We start from the raw sequence: 18,840 nt of genomic DNA on the forward strand, positions 1-18,840 counted from the left end.
GAGGAGGCTAACCCTTCCAAGCCATTTAAAACCCATGTCCAAAGGGAGAGGTTGTTCAAATCAATCAAAAAAACATTTATAAAGCGCGCTACTCACCTGTGAGGGTCTCAAAGAGCTAGGGGGAGGGGGTTACTGCTGCTCGAAGAGCCAGGTCTTGAGCTGCCTCCGGAATGCGTTGTGGTCCTGAGGTTGGTGGGGAGGGAATTCCATGTCTTGGCCGCCAAGACGTGGGAGAAGGATTTCCCACCTGCGGTGGTGCGGCGGATGCGAGGGACGGCAGTGAGTGCGAGGTTGGCGGAGCGAAGTTGACGGGTGGGCGTGTAGAAACTGAGGTGACGGTTGAGGTATTCGGGTCCCTTGTTGTGGAGGGCTTTGTGTGCGTGAGTGAGGAGCCGGAAGGTGATCCTTTTGTTGACGGGAACCCAGTGCAGGTGTTGAGGACGAGGCGGGCGGAGGCGTTTTGTATTCGCTGCAGACGTTTCTGGAGTTTAGCAGTGGTTCCTGCATATAGGGTGTTTCCGTAGTCCAGGCGGCTCGTGACGAGGGCGTGGGTCACAGTCTTTCTGGTGTCGGCGGGGATCCAGCAGAAGATCTTTCGGAGCATGCGGAGGGTGAGGAAGCAGGAAGATGATACGGCGTTGACTTGTTTGGTCATGGTGAGAAGCGGGTCCAGGATGAATCCGAGGTTGCGTGCGTGGTCTGAGGGGGTTCGTGCGGTGCCTAGGGCCGTGGGCCACCAAGAGTCGTCCCAGGCGGACGGGGTTTTTCCGAGGATGAGGACTTCCGTTTTTTCTGAGCTCAGTTTCAGACGGCTGAGTTTCATGTATTCTGCGACGTCTTTCATTCCATCTTGTAGGTTGGTCTTGGCGCCAGTGGGGTCCTTGGTGAGGGAAAGTATCAGCTGAGTGTCGTCGGCGTAGGAGGTGATGATGATGTTGTGTTTGCGTACGATGTCGGCAAGGGGGCTCATGTAGACATTGAAGAGAGTCAGGCTGAGCGAGGAGCCTTGTGGGACGCCACAGATGATCTCGGTGGGGTCTGAGTGGAACGGAGGGAGGTAGACTCTTTGGGAACGGTTAGAGAGGTAAGAGAAGATCCAGTCCAGGGCCAGTCCTTGGATACCGGTGGAGCGCAGGCGGGATGTTAGGGTTCGGTGGCAGACGGTGTCGAATGCAGCCGATAGGTCGAGGAGGATGAGGGCGACTGTTTCTCTGTTGTCCATCAGAGTTCTGATGTCGTCTGTGACTGAGATGAGGGCGGTTTCTGTGCTGTGATTGGCTCGGAATCCGGACTGAGAGGGGTAGAGTAGGTTGTTCTCTTCAAGGAAATTGGTAAGTTGCTTGTTGATGGTCTTCTCTATGACTTTGGCAGGGAAGGGGAGGAGCGAGATGGGGCGGAAGTTCTTCAGGTCGCTGGGGCCGCTGTAGGTTTCTTCAGTGGGGCGTTGACTGCTGCGTGTTTCCAGCTCTCGGGGAAGGTGGCAGAAGCAACCAAGCTGTTGATGATGGTCTGGAGATGCGGGGCGATGATGTTGTCTGCTTTGTTGAAGATGAAGTGTGGACAGGGGTCCGAGGGGGCACCGGAGTGGATGGAGATCATGGTAGTTTTGGTCTCCTCCGTGCTGATGTGAGTCCAGGCGTTGAGGGTGAATTGGATTAGAAGGCCCTGCCACCGGGGTGAATTACAGTGACCTGGTGCAGTGACATGTAGTGAAAAGGTGAATGCCCCTGTTCACGCAGGCTGTAATGACAGGCGTGCAGACACATTTTGCATGGGCTCCCATGGGTGGCATAATATATGCTGCAGCCCACGGGGAACCACTAGTACCCCAATGCCCTGGATACCTAGGTACCATAGACTAGGGACTTACATGGGCCACCAGTACGCCAATTGTGGGGTGTACAATGTCAGGAACAACCAAACTTAGATGGAGGGAGCAGTCGCTGGGGTCCTGGTTATCAGGATTCCGGTGAACACCGTCAAAACACACTGACATCAAGCAAAAAGTGGGGGTAACCATGCCAAAAAGAGGGTACTTTCCTACAGTGTTCCTCACAGTGAGGAAGACAGAAGTAATGAAGCAAAGTTGCTAAAACCTCAATTTTCAGACATACCATTAGAGCATGTTAGTAGATAGACACATCTCTGATGACTTAGTGCCGATTACAGCCCAACTCACTGGAAATGGACTCTTTAAATGTCATCTTAAGAAAAAGAAAGGCAGCAGACATGTTGGAGCTGCCCTTACCAACAATGGAATTCCAATTAAACTTACAGGATGTCCTCCAGCCCGCTTTGGCAGTTTCAGAGCCCACATCGCCCTTTTATGACTCATCATTAAGGCTGCTTGGGTCTAGTTTACTTCTGCTCACACTGTGAACCACCTGACTGCAAACAGGTGTTGGTCTGTACTGTGTTAGCCACTTTTTCAGTCTACCCATCAACAGAAAAATTGGTGGTGCAAGCCTCCTTGTGCACTAAGCAAAACCTTGATGCTTTAACTATGGCCCCACCAGTAAGGGAGTCTAAAGAACTTAAAGCCATTCGCAAAAAGGTGTTCTCATGGTAGTTTGGTTCTTAGGTCAATGAATGCCACTTGCCTGTTTGCATTGTGGGAGACATCAGCCATAATGGTGCAGAATCGTAAGACCACCTCTGAGACACTTTTAGGGAGGCAGTAACAGCAAGCCCAGATATAATGGACTCTATTGCCAAGGCCCAGAGTTCTTCTGTAGCCCCGAGAAGACATCCATGTTTTCAATTTGAAGGATTCTCTGGTGATGTGGATATGGCATTAATGCACATATCTTTTGACTGAAAAAACAGTTTGGAGATGAGGTTGAATCAGCCTTAGAGGGATTCAAGAAAGAGGAAGGCAACCTGTATGTTTGGATCTTTAATCCCTGGCCTCAGTCTACAGACAGTACCAGAACTTAAAAGCCGGTTATATTACTGAAAAAGGGTGAAACAAAAGGCAATAGAGAACTAGTTATACAAATATCAACAATCTTGATAAATTTTCAATATTGGTATAGTGACCCCAAGATGGTTCAATCAGAGTGAAGAATTGTAGGTTTTAATGGCAAGAGGGAGAGGTTCCTGAAGAGAAAGCAACTATAACATCAAATAAGAAATAAAAATGCATTAATGAGTAGAAGAGGACTGGAAATAAAATTGGAAAAAGTTATAAAGCAAACACTGAGGAGGTTCAACTTTATAATGTTGTCTATATCTCTAACTTTGCCCACCTGAGGAAAAGATTGAACAACAGAGTGATATCAAAATGGGGATGTCATAATTAACATATTGCAAGGCTAGAAATTATACAGAATTTATTAAAGCTGACATCATTGTACAAGTTACTTACCTTTCGTAACTATATATCTGGTAGAGACATATTCTAGTTGCAGATTCCTTACCTTATGAATTCCCCCAGGCATCAGACTGGATCCAGAGACATTCTCTTCGAGTAGTCCCTCTGCGCACCGTCAGGTGGCGTTGTGTTATGACATGACGTCGCAGTTGCACATAGGTGCCACCCCAGCGCGCTGAAGTCAGTTTCTTTTCACGACTTTCCACACCAAAAGCACGGAGCCCTGAAGAATACTGATAGTGGTGGGCCAAAGTTAGGGTCCTTTAAGGAAATTTCCTGCCCCTAGAAATCAGTTCGCAAAGCGGGGAGGATGGGTGGGGGTCGGTAAGGAATCTGCAAATAGAATATGTCTCTACCAGATATATTGTTACAGAAGGTAAGTAACTTGTACAACTGATAGAGACTTCTAGTTGCAGATTCCTTACCTTTTGAATAGATACCCGAGCAATACCATCCCCAGAGGTGGGCTGCGACCCAAGATCACACCAGCAAGTCCTGTAGGACCGAACGACCAAAGTAGCTGTCCTGACTGTCCAGGCTGTAGTTCTTGGTGAACGTGTGCAGAGATGCCCACGTGGCTGCCTGACAGATATCCAGAACTGGAACACCTCGTGCTAACACTGTCGTAGCTGAAGTTGCTCTAGTTGAGTGAGCTTGCATACCCTCAGGGGGTTGCTTCTTTGCCAAAACGTAGCACATTTTGATGCATAGGAGGACCCATTGTGAAATGGTTCTCTTTTGCACGGCCTTCCCTTTCTTCACCCCCACATATCCCACAAAGAGTTGATCGTCCACATGGAAGTCTTTGGTACGATCAAGGTAGAATGCCGACGCTCTTTTTGGGACCAGGCGGTGGAGTCTCTCCCCCTCATGTGAGGGATGTGGGGGGTGGGTAACAAGTAGGCCAGGTGATGGATTGACCTAGATGGAAGGGTGTTACCACTTTAGGGAGAAAAGAAGCCCTAGTGCGGAGTACCACTTTGTCAGGATGTACTGCCAGAAAAGGTGGTTTAGATCAAAGAACTTGAAGCTCCCTTACCCTGTGAGAAGAGGTAATGGCAACCAAGAAGGCAGTCTTGATGGTTAGGAGCCCTAAAGGGCAGCTGTGAAGCAGCTCAAATGGAGTGCACATCAGATATGTGAGGACTACATTGAAATCCCATTGGGGCATGATAAATGGGATAGGTGGGAAGAGATTTGTGCGACCTATGAGAAACCTCCCTACCTACAATGGGAGACTTGAATAAAGAAGGTTGGTCAGGTAGTCTCAGGAAGGCAGAGATAGCAGAAAGAAAGCCCTTGAGGGTGCCCAAGGCAGAGCCCTGTTGGGCAATAGAGAGAACAAAGAGCAGAACTTCAGAAAGAGGTGCAGAGAGAGGATCGACAGATTTGGCTATACACCATGCCACAATTTGTTTCCAATAATAGGTGTATACTGTTTTGGTGGAGGGACGCCTGGCTGCCAAGACTACGTTACAGACTTTGGAAGGAAGGTCAAAAGCCGTCAACTGTTGCCACTCAATCTCCACGCAAGGAGGCGGAGAGTGGACAGGTTCGGGTGGATGACCCTCCCCTGCTGCTGTGACAGAAGATCCTCCCGAATGGGCAGTCTGATCGGAGGAGCTATGGCCATGCTCAGGAGCTCGGGATACCATACTCTTCGTGCCCAGTCTGGAGCCACCAGAATAACTTGGGCCTTGTCTTGCCTGATCTTCTTCAGAACTCTGGGCAGAAGTGGTAAGGGCGGAAAGGCATACAGGAGGCCTGATCTCCACTTGAGACGAAAGGTGTTGCAGAGCGAGTGCCGCCTTGGAAACTCCAACGCCCAAAACACCTGACATTGCACATTCTCTGCAGAGGCGAAGAGATCTAACCAAAGCTCTCCCCACTGCTGAAAGAGACCTTGCGTCACCTCCGGATGGAGACGCCATATATGATCGACTATGCATTGTCTGCTGAGTTCGTCTGCTCTGGTGCCGGATGTTGAACCACCAGGGAAATGTCCTGATGTTCCATCCAAATCCAGAGACTAAGGGCCTCTTGACAAAGAATCCACGACCCCACTCCGCCTTGTTTGTTGCAGTACCACATGGTGGTGGTGTTGTCTGTAAGCACTTGCACTGCTTTCCCTGTGAGAGAGGGAAGAAATGCTTTCAATACTAGTCGAATCGCACGGAGCTCCAATAGATTGATATGAAGCCTGGATTCCACCAGAGACCAGAGGCCTCTGATCTCTGCCTCTCCTATGTGGCCGCCCCATCCCAGGAGTGACGCATCTGTCACTACTGTGAGGTCTGGTTGGGGAAAGGAGAGGGATCTGCCCTTGACCCAAATCTTGATTTGTTAGCCACCACTGAAGATCTTTCAAAGTTCCTTCCAGTACCCTGGCTGAAACCCAACCATAGCAGGCTTTTGGTAATACCACAACTTCTGGAGTTGTTGGCTGGCCTCAAGGTTTTTTCTTGCCTTTTCCATGTACTCTGCCATCCTTGAGCGAAGGCCTAGTACAAAGTCCACTACATCTTGCTTAGGCTCATGGAGAGGTCTCTCCCAGCCTTCTTTCACAAGTGCCAGTGGTCCCATTACAGGATGGCCAAACAGAAGCTCAAAGGGGGCACCTCTCTATAGGCGAAAAGCAGGCATGGCAAGAGGACATCCCATTTCCTTTTGAGTTTCAGGGAGCCCCATGATCATGCCCTTCAATGTCTTGTTAAACCTTTCTACAAGACCACTGGTTTGTGGATGGTATGGTGTGGTGAATTTGTAAGTCACCCCACACTCATTCCACATATGCTATAGGTAAGCTGGCATGAAGTTGGTACCTCTGTCGGAAACCACCTCCTTAGGAAATCCCACTCTGGTAAAAATACCTATGAGTGTTTTAGCTACTGCAAGGGGCAGTAGCGGACCTAAGGGGAATTGCCTCAGGGTACCTGGTAGCATGATCCACTACTACCAGTATATATTGGTTCCCTGATGCTGTGGGAGGTTCCAGTGGACCCACTATGTCCACTCCCACTCTCTCAACGGGGACCCCCACCACTGGAAGTGGAATGAGAGGGGCCTTTGGATGGTCACCTGTCTTACCACTGGCTTGACAGGTGACACAGGAGCTGCAAAACTCCTTAACTTTCTGGGACATATTGGGTCAATAGAAATGGTTGACTAATCTCTCCCAAGTCTTGGTTTGTCTCAAATGCCGGGCAAGGGAAATGTCATGGGCTAAGGTCAGAATAAACTCCCTAAACTCCTGAGTCACTACCACTCTCCCAGTGGCACCAGGATTGGGATCTCCTGCCTCAGTGTAAAGGAGTCCATCTTCTCAACAGAACCTGTGGGTTCCACTGACATTACCTTTTTCTTGCTCAGCTGCTTGATGTCTTAGGCCTTTAAGAGTGGGACAAGTCTTTTGTCCCTGACACAGCTGTTCCCTTGAGGGCCCCCCTGGGCCCAAGAGCTCTACCTGATAAGGCTCTAGCTCCATGGACTCAGTTCCCTCCGGTGATAGGACATCTTCCTGGGACAAGAGCTCCTGTTTCTTTTGCTGTGAAGGAGGTGGTCCCCCAGTCTTCTTTCCTTTCCTCTTGGAAGGTTGGGCCATTATTCCAGACTTCAACACTTCTTTTTCACCCTGTGCTCTGCATTGTGCTCTAGTCTTGACACGCACCAGTTCAGGGATGCCCAGCATGGCTGCATGGGTCTTGAGCTCTACCTCAGCCCATGCTGAGGACTCCAGATCATTCCCTAGCAGACATTCTACTAGAATTGCAGAGGGGACTACCACCTGTTTCAGGCCAGTGCCCCCTCCCCATTCTAAAGTTACCATTGCCATGGGATGGTCTTTAGTTTCATTGTCAGCATTTGTGACTGGATATGTCTGTCCAGCCAGGTACTGTCCCGGGGAAAACAGTTTGTCTGTCACCACGGTGACACTGGCACCTGTATCCCTCAGGGCTTTTACTCGATTTCCATTCACAAAGAGTTGCTGCCTGTATTTTTGCATGTTAGACGGCCAGGCAGCAAGTGTGTCTAAATCCACCCCAACCTCTGAGACTAAAGTAGCTTCAGTGTGGACCCTGATTTGCTCTGGGCACACTGTTGATCCCACCTGGAGACTGACTATTCCAGTACTAACTGGAGTAGTAGTTGTGGGACTTTTCTTAGGACAGGCCTTGTCTCCAGTTTGGTGTCCATGCTGTCTGCAGTTGTGACACCAGGCCTTCTTGGGATTAAAGATTTTACCCTTATACCCATTAGTGGACTATGAAGAGGCTCAGGGCCGCCCACCCTCCTGAACAGTTTTTTGGGGCCCTGTAGAAGACTCTTTGTTTTTGTCCTTGGATGTCTCACCACCCTTTCCCTGGGGAGGCTTTGTGACCCCTTTCTTTTGGTCACCCCTCCCCCCCCCCTGGAAGTTTTGGTCACCCTTGTCTTGACCCAGTGGTCTGCCTTCTTTCCCAATTCTTGGAGAGAAATAGGACCTAGGTCTACCAGATGTTAATGCAGTTGGTCATCAAAGCAATTACTTAACAGATGTTCTTTCATAAATAAATTATACCACCCATCATAATCACTTACACCACTGTCAGTTATCCAACCATCTAGTGTTATGACAGAGAACTAAAAAAAAAAAAAAAAAAAAAACAAGTCTGGCTCGAGGATTTGTGAGCCCCCTTGAACCTAATCCTGTACTCCTCCGTTGAGAATCCAAAGCCCTCAATCAGAGTCACCTTCATGAGGTCATAGGATTCTGCATCTTTACCAGAGAGGGTGCAGAGTCTATTCCTACACTTTGCGGTGAACATTTCCCAAAGGAGAGCTCCCCAGTGAGATCTGCTAACTTGTCTGGTCGTACAAGCCCTCTCAAAAGCTGTGAACCACTTGGTGATGTCATCACCTTCTTCATATTTAGTAACAATCCCTTTGGGGATTTTTAGGATGTCAGTATTCTATCTGACCCTATTTTTAGGATGTCAGTATTCTCTCTGACCCTATTTAAGTTGCTGCCACCATTTATGGGAGTTAAACACATTTCTCTTCTTTCCCTTTCTATGGCTAGGAGCTGTTTCTTCAAAGTTAATCTCTTGGCCATCCTTGCTAAAAGGATGTCCTCTTCATTGAGCCTGTCCTCAATGCTCACAGAGGCACTGGACTCCCCTATGGAAGAGCCAGGCTCTCTGACTATGATTTTTTGGGACAGGGTTCTAGGAGCCCTGTCTTCCCTATTTAGGACAAGAGGGGGGGGGGGGGGGGGGAGTTCATCCTTCTGTTCACTAATTTCCCCCATCTGAAGGAGGATCCTCCATATCAGAGGGGTGGTCCCTTGTGAACTTTGCCAAGAGCTCCTGGAGCTTTGCCTTGGTAGGGTTGGACCCAGTTTTGATCTTTTTTGTCTTACAGAGAGACCTTAACTCTGACATCCCTAGATGCAGGTAAGGGGGGAGGTTGAGTTCCATAACTACCTCATCTGTTTGACTCACTATAACTCTAAAAGTTGGGATTACTTTTTAAGAATCTAAAAACTACTTCTAGAACTTAAATCCTCCCTTTAACAAACTTTTAAACGTCAAACGAAATGCTAACAAGGACTTACACAAGGCCCTAGCAGTACTTTTAAAAATTTAGAAAAATAATCAAATTACAAAAATCAATTTCTAATGACAATGTTTGGAATTTTAGTCATGTGATCCGGTATTGGCTGAGTAGTACAGCAAATGCAAAGTCTTAGATCCTACTGCTGATCCACCAATGTAGGAAGTTGGCTCTGTATATACTATCTCAAAGTGAGAGATAGTGTGCACAGAGACCAAGGGTTCCCCTTAGAGGCTGATAGTGGCAAAATTAGATAATACTAATGCTCTATTTTGTGGTAGTGTGGTCGAACAGTAGGCTTATCAGAGGGTAGTGTTAAGCATTTGTTGTACACACACAGGCAATAAATGAGAACACACACTCAAAGACTTAACTCCAGGCCAATAGGTTTTTATATAGAAACATATTATTTTCTTAATTTATTTTAGAACCACAAGATTCAGAATTTAGGTAAGTACATAAATTCTAAGGTACTTCACACAGGTAAGTATGCAACTTTGAATTATAGCAAGAAGCTATTTTAAAAGTGAACACTGCAAAAATAAACAGTTCCTTGGGGAGGTAAGTATTGGTTAGTTTCTCAGGTAAGTAAAGCACTTCCAAGTTCAGTTTCCTGGGCAAAGGCAGCCCAACGTTGGGGGTTCAAGTCAACCCCAAACACCCAGCACCAGCAACACAGGGCCGGTCAGGTGCAGAGGTCAAAGTAGGGCCCAAATAGCATAGGCGCCTAGGGAGAACAGGGGTGCTCCGGTTCCAGTCTGCTAGCAGGTCCTGCGTCCTCAGGGAGCAGACCACAGGGGCTTTGTAGAGCACGGGGGAAGTTTGGGGGTGTCCCCCAAACAGGAACACAAAATACACCCACAGCAGCACAGGGGCAGCCGGGTGCAGTGTGCAAAGTAGGTGTCAGGTTGTAGATAGGAATCAATGGAGAGCCCTGGGGATCACTCTGGTGATGCAGGCAGGGCACAGGGGGGGCTTCTCGGGCCAACCAAAGAACTTGGAAACTTGGACCACTAATCATAGAGATGGAAGATAAATATTACTAACTTGGAGTTTGGTTATCAAACACAGGGAGAATATCACATCAGGTAGTGGCATTGACAGCCAAAGAAGAGAAAATCTCTTATGCATTAGCAAAACTATCATCAGCTTGAGGCACCAACATCAGAGGCAATAAGTAGAGTGTGAAAGGCGAAATTACCACCTGCAACTTCCTACCGTCATCTTGCATTCCCTGGCAGACCGACAACTCCACTGGAGAATTGCCAGATGAGAGATTACAAAAGGGTAGCCCAGATGCCCAGACCAACTAGGCATGCAGGGATACGTCTGGAACTAGACATATTAAGAATTAACATAATGTGCAAAATGGACATGATAGTTCCACCAGAGTGTTTGCAAGGCAAATGCCGACAGCCTGAAGGGGGCTCTGAAAGCAATCTTTAAAGACAAAACCAGGAGCTAACAAGGCAGTGGAACAGTTTAATCTGGCTCCCTCTTATATTTCAGATCCCTCCATCACGAAGGCGGTGCTGAAGAAAAAATGTAAAGAGATACGCATGCAAGCCTCAAGAGATAAAGACATATTTACAATCCAGAATATCAGTGGAGCCGATGGTTTACTTGAATCCTATGCAACCACCAAAGGCCAGCCTTACACGAAAGCACCTTTAGGAGTTTGATCATTCCAGACCATCTTGCAAATGCGTCTTTTAACTCTTCCTGTCTGGGACTATTGACGCACATGGAAGATGTCTCAGGGACTCTTGCAGGAATGCACTCTGTGTAAATATCACACTGAATCTATAACACATCTTGTATGCTGCTGCCCATGTCTGGCCTCAGACAGATGGGCAACTCTTAAAACCCCTGTTCTTGAAACATGGGTTGAGAACATGTAAAGAAGCTATAAGATACCTATTTACTGCAGTGGTCTCCATGGAACTGCCCTGCTTTGGGAACATTTTCCTAATACCATGCACAGGGCCAAATTAGTGAGGGAACCCACAGGAGGGGTGAGGTCTATAAAGAAATGGTGTTGACGAATTGGCTCCTATCTCCTAAATGACTTCACACTTCTTCTAGTTGGCTTTGGGCACTGCAGTGAAGAGATGTAAGAGGTTACCCCTCGTCACTTTGTGGCTAAAGAGCAGGGGTACATGGATGTTTGCATTTGCGAACCCAAAGAGCTGAGAGTCAAATCGCCAATGTGGGGACGGCTTCCTTTCACTTTGTGGATAACATGAGGGGCATACGGGAGTTAGCACTTGCGCTTTTTAAGGCTTAATACACGTCCACATAGCTGAGAATTAAGCAGCCTATGGCATAATTGGATAATTTTAAACGTATTTTACATGAATCTATTTTAGGAAAACACATGACTTATTTACCATTTGACTTCGGGTTTGTGTTGGATAATAATGTTTGCATTTTATGGGTGTTTATCTATTATTGTATTTGGTGCAACAATTTTAATTATTCACACAAAGTTTATCATTCATTCATACCACAATTTCTTCAACAACATGTTGCAAAGTTATTTAAGAATGACCTTGTTAAATGTCATCAGCATACAAAATGTAATACATCAACTATATCTGTCACCAGAAACATGTGGAATCACTGCAACAGAATAAACAGCACACTGGAAATTAAGAGTCAGGATAGTTTTAGGCATTCATCATCCCGTGCCAATGTGGTTTACACTTATTTTAAAAATAAATATGAATGTTTAAAAAATAAGTGGATTAGTATTGCAGGAACTTGAGTTTACATGCCAAAACTGTGTCATTCATTTGTACAAAGAATATTATAATTATTTTACTTAAAAGCTTTAGCAGGGAATGCAAGCAATACTTACTGCCATTGTTTTTCTCGTTAATGTGATTAAGACAGTTACAAGAGAGCCTACGGTGATGTTGTTGCTATCTTCATCGTCCAAAACTGAAACAAAAGATTTAAAAATAAAGTGAACTGATACTTTTGGTAAGCATGTTCTTTTTATTTTCTCTGTTTCTTGTGTAACATTAGAACACAAAAGAAAGAGTACTACCTGAAACACTCCTATGACTACAGCAAATTCAGAACATTTAACCAAATAAGCTGCTGCAGTTCTCCAGCGTTGGAATCTTAATGAGCTCACATTCTTGAATCATTTCCAGTTTGTAAAGGAGACTTCCACTTCAATGAAAGGAAATGTGTCAAGCAGGTGAATCCATGAAAGAGCCAGTGCTTTAAAATTGGAAAGTATCCATGATGTCCAATTTCAACTCTGAAGCAACCATATCAGTGTGAACATTCAAGGAAGCAGAACAACAGATTGACACATACAGAATCTAGGTGGTATCTAGAAACTAAAGTACACTGCCTCTCATCAAAAGGGCTTGCACCTATTGCTTAATACAATGTTTAATCTCTCCTTTAATGCCACATGCACAAGGAATCTGGAAAACGCTCTTTGGAGTTTGGTAAAGATGGTGGACAGCACCCCTGACTGTAAGGCAACCACTGGCATCTACAATCATGGACAATTACCATATTTGTGACTGCTGAAAACTACGAGAGATAAGAATTTGCAAGAGCAGAAGGCCCATGTATTCAGGGATGCTGGAAAAAAGAAGATAAATAAGTTATTTAAAGCAGGGGAGAAAGCCCTATTGGAAGCTGTTCAATTCTGTCCTCTTGTCTGAATTTTTGTCTGACCAATGATTTTCACACCAATGGACCGCCAAACCTGTGAAACGACTGGAGTTACTCAGTGCAATTTTGTTTATTGAGACCTAAGCAACAGCTGGTCACGCGGCTCTGCTGGGCTAGGGCCCACGCAAGAGTACTCACACTCAGTAGGTTGGCTATTGATGCTCCCCCCGTTATTAGATTGTCTATTAGTAACAGCTGAACATTTAGTATGGGATGGAGACCTTTTTAACCATACCTTTGGGAGAGGAGACTAACAGCTCTAATCAGGTAAAATGCGTTTATTATATATAATAGAGTTTGTGCTGTGTTTTTAGGCCTTCATTTGCTGCGTACATGTGTGGTAAGAATGGTATCCTGCGGAAAGACATGCTGCATCCAGCACAAGAAAGTTCCCAGAGAAGGTAGGCTATTCCAGATTCCCTAACTTTGGAACCTCAAAGATTCCACAGCAAGTTTACCTGTATAGTTTCTGTCTACAATATACATTCAGCTCAGACGTCCGACTGACCAAAAAAGTCCAAACAAAACCTGCATTGTTGCTTGTTAGCTCTGCTTGAAATCAGCAAAAAACAAATGGACTCCCTCCCACTAAAGTACCTGATAAACAAGAGGTCCAATGTACACCAGGCACTTTTCTTTTTCCTCTCACTTCTTGTCTGCAACAGTGAAGCCAATGTCTGGGAATCTATCTGCACTCTCTGGGAATCCACATTTTCTTAATCTGCAGTACCCATACTTTCCCCTCCTTCATGTAAACAAAGGAAGAACGTCCTTGAAGTTTACCTCCAGTTTGTTTACCTGGAGGGTTGATTTTTTAACCTGGCAAAGAAGCTTAATAGGCCCCTGCATTTCATTATGATTAAAATACTTTCTGGTTCCTTTCTAATAACTGGCGATTTTCTAACGTAACAGGATGGCTCAGTGAGTTCAATGTTAACTGCAGAAATATGTGATTTTCTGCAGTCACAACTGTGAATGCAGGCAAGGCCAACAGGGACTTATATCGTTCTGAGGTGTTAAATTAAATACCATTCAATACGGTAAAAGCATGACTTGTTATTTACAGTGCTTATAAATCACATACTTGTGGTACAAAGGGATCTATAAAAACACATTTATCATAATTATTATGATGGACCTTTGAAGAAACTGTGCTGCATCTCCACAAAGTGATAAAGTATTTTCTTTTGGTAATGCACCACATGGTGGAGAGTCTATTGTAGGAGGCTTGCTCAGTTTATGATGTACACCTATGTTGTGGCACCCTATAGTGGGTCCAGGCAGCCCTTAGCGATAATGAATAGTTGTCCAGATAGTAAAAGCTCTATGGGGTAGCTGAGGCGCCCAGCTGAAGCTTATCCAGGAGGAATGGACAGCACTTGTAATACCACAGTAGTCAGACAGTAACTCGCTCACAAGAAGGAGCCACACAAGTGTTGCAAAAATAAAGGATTCTTTATTACAGCACTACTACTAGATTAGCATTGGTATATCTCCCTTTGGAGATATCTACACACAATATTTAAACAAGATAACCGACAGAAATAGAATGTACAGGGCCCTATTGGGGGGAGGGAGAGGGCAAACCATATACTAAGTATGTGAAATGTGAAACAGTGAACCCCAACCAAGGTAGGTGTGGTAGTTCGCTATGGACGGGGGGTAGATAAAACAACAGAGGTGAGTACGGTAAGTATCCCCCGTGACCAGGTGCAAGGTAGTTACCCACCCGGTCATCTCATAGACTAACACAAGGAGTAGTGGTTGGAGATTGTGTGATTAAGGACCCTTCCCAGTGGACCCCGAGAAAACCAACAGACAGGAGGAAGTTTAGAGAGTGCCCCCACCTGAGGATACCCACCAGGGGACCTGGATGCATAGGGGGGAAGGGACACTCTCTGAAGTCAGTGGAAGCCTCGGATTGTCCAGCTGCTGTTACGACCCATGGACCAAGCCTGTGGAACCTAGGGACGGATTCCAGATGTGGAGGACATGGAAAGGAAAAGGGCAGAGTCCAGGTGGCAATGCCCACCCTCCTACGGGTGAAGTTCCCGCATGTCAGTGGAGGAAAAAGTCCAGCTGCGTGGTCCAGGAGCCGCAGAAGATCCCTTGACGGTCACCAGATTGCAGGACAGTCAGTGACCAGCAAGGTCATCAACAAGCACTGGCAAATACAAGCAGGAGCTCAAGAGGTATTTGCAGAGTTTTGGGGTCCAGGAGAATCTACCCTTGAGAGGGAGTCAGGGTTGGCCCTCAGCACACAGGAAGGCCAGCGGGAGTCAGAAGGCCCACGTCGCAGGAGTGGCAGGATAGGGGCTGATCTTCGAGTTGCAGAGCACTGGAGGCCGGGGCTTCTTGGCACCTCAAGATCTCCTGGAGGAAGAGTCAACAAGCCTTGGCAAAAGCCACAGTGGTGCACAAGGGCTCCAGTCTAGTATCAGGGGCCCACAGACTCAAGTTGGTTAGAAGACAAGCAGGACCCAGAGGAAGCTAAAGACCCACCATTGAAGAGCCTTTAGATGTCTGTGGAACAGCAAACCCCACCAGCCGCTAGACATTGTTTTGATGTGCCTGTGGATGCAGGGGAGTGACTCCTTTACTCCAAGGGAAATTCCTTCATACTTCCAGGTGCAAAGTCCTTATGACCAAGGAGAATGCAAAGCCTTGGATGTTGCAGAATTCTTGGAGGATCTGGAGAAACAATGTTACAATGGGAGCCTTCCTACCAGAAGCAGACGTGTTTCAGATGCAAAGCAGACCAGCAGTGGTTCCAGAGGCCAGGAGCAGGTGGTGTCTTGCAGAGAGTTCTTTGTAAAGTCTTGCTCGAGGAATCTGTAGACCCACCCACAGGGGAGCCCTTAAGTAACCCTAGAAGGGGGTTTGTCACCCTCTGAAGTGACCCCACCTATCAGAGGGGGGTCAGGGACGTCATCTACCTGGCCTAACCAGTCAGATGCTCCCAGGGGCCTCTGCGCATCTAGTTTCCAAGATTGCACAATCAAGTGGCCGCCTGGCAGAGCTCCATGCACCTCCCTAGGGGAGGAGCTGGACAGTGGGGTGGTCACTCCCCTGTCCTCTGTGCAGTTACGCGCCAGAGCAGGAGCTGGGGGTTCCTGAACTGGTGCAAACTGGATTATGCTATGAGGGCACAAAATGTGCCCTTCAAAGCAGTCTGGTGGTGCTCAGAGGCCACCCACCCCAGCCCTTAGACACCTACTACACAGGGGGAGGTGGTCACACCTCTCCACTGCAGGAAATCTTTCGTTCTGCCTCTCTGGCCTGAGCCAGGCTTGCCAACAGGAGGGCAGAACAGTGGCTGGGGTCAGCAGCAGTGTGGGCTGGCAGCTAGACCCCATACGCTGCACTGGCAGAACTGGGGTATCTTCTAAGAAACCCCCGGAGTACACAGTATCATGCTACTAGCACTGGAATCTGTGTAGTTGCATGATTCCAACATGTTTGATACCAAACATGCCTAGATTCGGAGAAGGTATTAAGTAATTGGACCAATGCTGGGGCTGACTATGCTAGAACGATGCCACTTTCCTACATCTTTCTTCCCAACGGCGCATATCTTTTAATAGCTCTCTCATGAGGCTGTATTAGGTATAGTGCCTGGGGTATAGCTGGCCTCTTGCAAATTCATGTATAATGCATCCTCTCTGTAGTACAGGGTGTGGGGGGAGAAAGCATACCCATCATCATAATATACATCCTGGAGTGTCCGTTGTTCAGAGTCAGAGCCAAAAAGATAATGGAGCCTCTGCTGGCATGTACGCCCTGGTAGAGGCATCAAGTCAGAATGCAATACGACCAGTTATGTTTCTGAGATTTCATAGCATGATATTCGGTCAAGAGAGAGCCAAAGCTGATTCAGTGTATGATATCAGTATCTGTATCTTCTGGTAGCGTCAGTATCAGCATCGATGTATAAGAGACCAAAATGGAAGTCTGTACCAGTGTCAGTATGGAGCCTGAAGCGGGTCCCAAGGGATCAAAATGCACCAAGGATAGATCTGCCAGCAGCAACATGACTGGAGCCCCCTGCTGATCCTCTGTGCCTGAAGGCACGCCAGTGGGAACTGGAACTGTGCCAAAACCCTGTAGCATGGCCCCCACCTTGAAAGCTTCAATGTACTGCAGCGTTGACCAGGGAATCTCAGGGGGCACCGTAATCAAGTGATGGATCAGTTCTTCAACAGCAAACCGCAAAAACGAATGAAACACGTTTCCTTGCTAAGCCTACACTCAAGTTTCAGAATTAGGTTGAATCCCACTTCGTTTTTTAATGTTCGCATTAGGACTAATATTTTCACTTGCTGAAGGACTTCAAGCACAAGGTTGATTGCTTGTAACTTCATATCAGGAGTGGTCCAGAAAACTCAATACTTTTGCAAGCTTTTTATTGATTATAGTGTTTAATGTGCAGGTGCAGAAAAACAACAGTTTTTTGTTGCTTTTCAACAACCACATAAAGGGAATCCTATCTATAAACAAGGATTAGCAAGATGGATTGTTAGATTTATACAAACATGTTACATCAAGGCAAGAAGACAACTTTTAATCACACCCACTAGGAAAAAAGGTGCATCTATGGCATTTTTAGGAAACATACCAATGGCAGACATATGTAAAGCTGCACATGGTCTACACCACATACATTTACAAAGCATTACTGTGTAGATGTATTTTCAAATCAACAAGCCAATGTTGGTCAAGCTGTCGTAAAAACAGTATTTCAAACAACTCCAACTCCTACAGGCTAGCCACCGCATTTCTTGGGGAGAGTAACTGCTTTGTAGTCTATGCATAGCATGTGTATCTGCAGCTACACATACCAGCGAATGGAAAATGTCACTTACCCAGTGTATATCTGTTCGTGGCATGTAGTGCTGCAGAGTCACATGCACCCTCCCTCCTCCCCAGAAGTCTGTGGTCATTGCAATTTATATATTTTTTGTACATATGTATATTCATTTACATTTGCATGGACATCTATTTTTACTTACTATTTATATACAACATTGATATTACTACACTCTATTACTCCTTCCTACACCCTTTTGTGGGAAAACAATCAAAACAGTCAATGCCTATGCGCAGTATGACCGAGAGGGTTTGTCACTCGATCCCGTGACCCTGTGACTCCGAAAAGACTTCTGCGAAGAAAAACAACTTGTAACACTCCTAACTAAACACTAGATGGCAGAATAATGCATAGCATGTGTATCTGCAGCTACACATGCCATCGAACATATGTATGTTTATATACATACAGGGAGTGCAGAATTATTAGGCAAGTTGTATTTTTGAGGATTAATTTTATTATTGAACAACAACCATGTTCTCAATGAACCCAAAAAAACTCATTAATATCAAAGCTGAATATTTTTGGAAGTAGTTTTTAGTTTGTTTTTAGTTTTAGCTATGTTAGGGGGATATCTGTGTGTGCAGGTGACTATCACTGTGCATAATTATTAGGCAACTTAACAAAAAAAAATATATACCCATTTCAATTATTTATTACCAGTGAAACCAATATAACATCTCAACATTCACAAATATACATTTCTGACATTCAAAAACAAAACAAAAACAAATCAGTGACCAATATAGCCACCTTTCTTTGCAAGGACACTCAAAAGCCTGCCATCCATGGATTCTGTCAGTGTTTTGATCTGTTCACCATCAACAATGCATGCAGCAGCAACCACAGCCTCCCAGACACTGTTCAGAGAGGTGTACTGTTTTCCCTCCTTGTAAATCTCACATTTGATGATGGACCACAGGTTCTCAATGGGGTTCAGATCAGGTGAACAAGGAGGCCATGTCATTAGATTTCCTTCTTTTATACCCTTTCTTGCCAGCCACGCTGTGGAGTACTTGCACGCGTGTGATGGAGCATTGTCCTGCATGAAAATCATGTTTTTCTTGAAGGATGCAGACTTCTTCCTGTACCACTGCTTGAAGAAGGTGTCTTCCAGGAACTGGCAGTAGGACTGGGAGTTGAGCTTGACTCCATCCTCAACCCGAAAAGGCCCCACAAGCTCATCTTTGATGATACCAGCCCAAACCAGTACTCCACCTCCACCTTGCTGGCGTCTGAGTCGGACTGGAGCTCTCTGCCCTTTACCAATCCAGCCACGGGCCCATCCATCTGGCCCATCAAGACTCAC

The 18,840-nt window shown here is 46.2% G+C and overlaps 1 protein-coding gene across 1 annotated transcript in view; it reads right to left on the reverse strand.

The window, feature by feature from the left end:
* Window positions 1-18,840, reverse strand: part of SEC63 (SEC63 homolog, protein translocation regulator) — a 620,356-nt gene that overhangs the window by 246,363 nt on the left and 355,153 nt on the right. Inside the window, exon 14 of the mRNA XM_069235447.1 lies at window positions 11,826-11,908. Within this exon, the coding sequence (XP_069091548.1) occupies window positions 11,826-11,908 (83 nt within the window). The remainder of the gene's footprint in view (window positions 1-11,825; window positions 11,909-18,840) is intronic.

The sequence above is a fragment of the Pleurodeles waltl genome, chromosome 5, assembly GCF_031143425.1.
Source record: "Pleurodeles waltl isolate 20211129_DDA chromosome 5, aPleWal1.hap1.20221129, whole genome shotgun sequence".
Classification (NCBI taxonomy): domain Eukaryota; kingdom Metazoa; phylum Chordata; class Amphibia; order Caudata; family Salamandridae; genus Pleurodeles; species Pleurodeles waltl.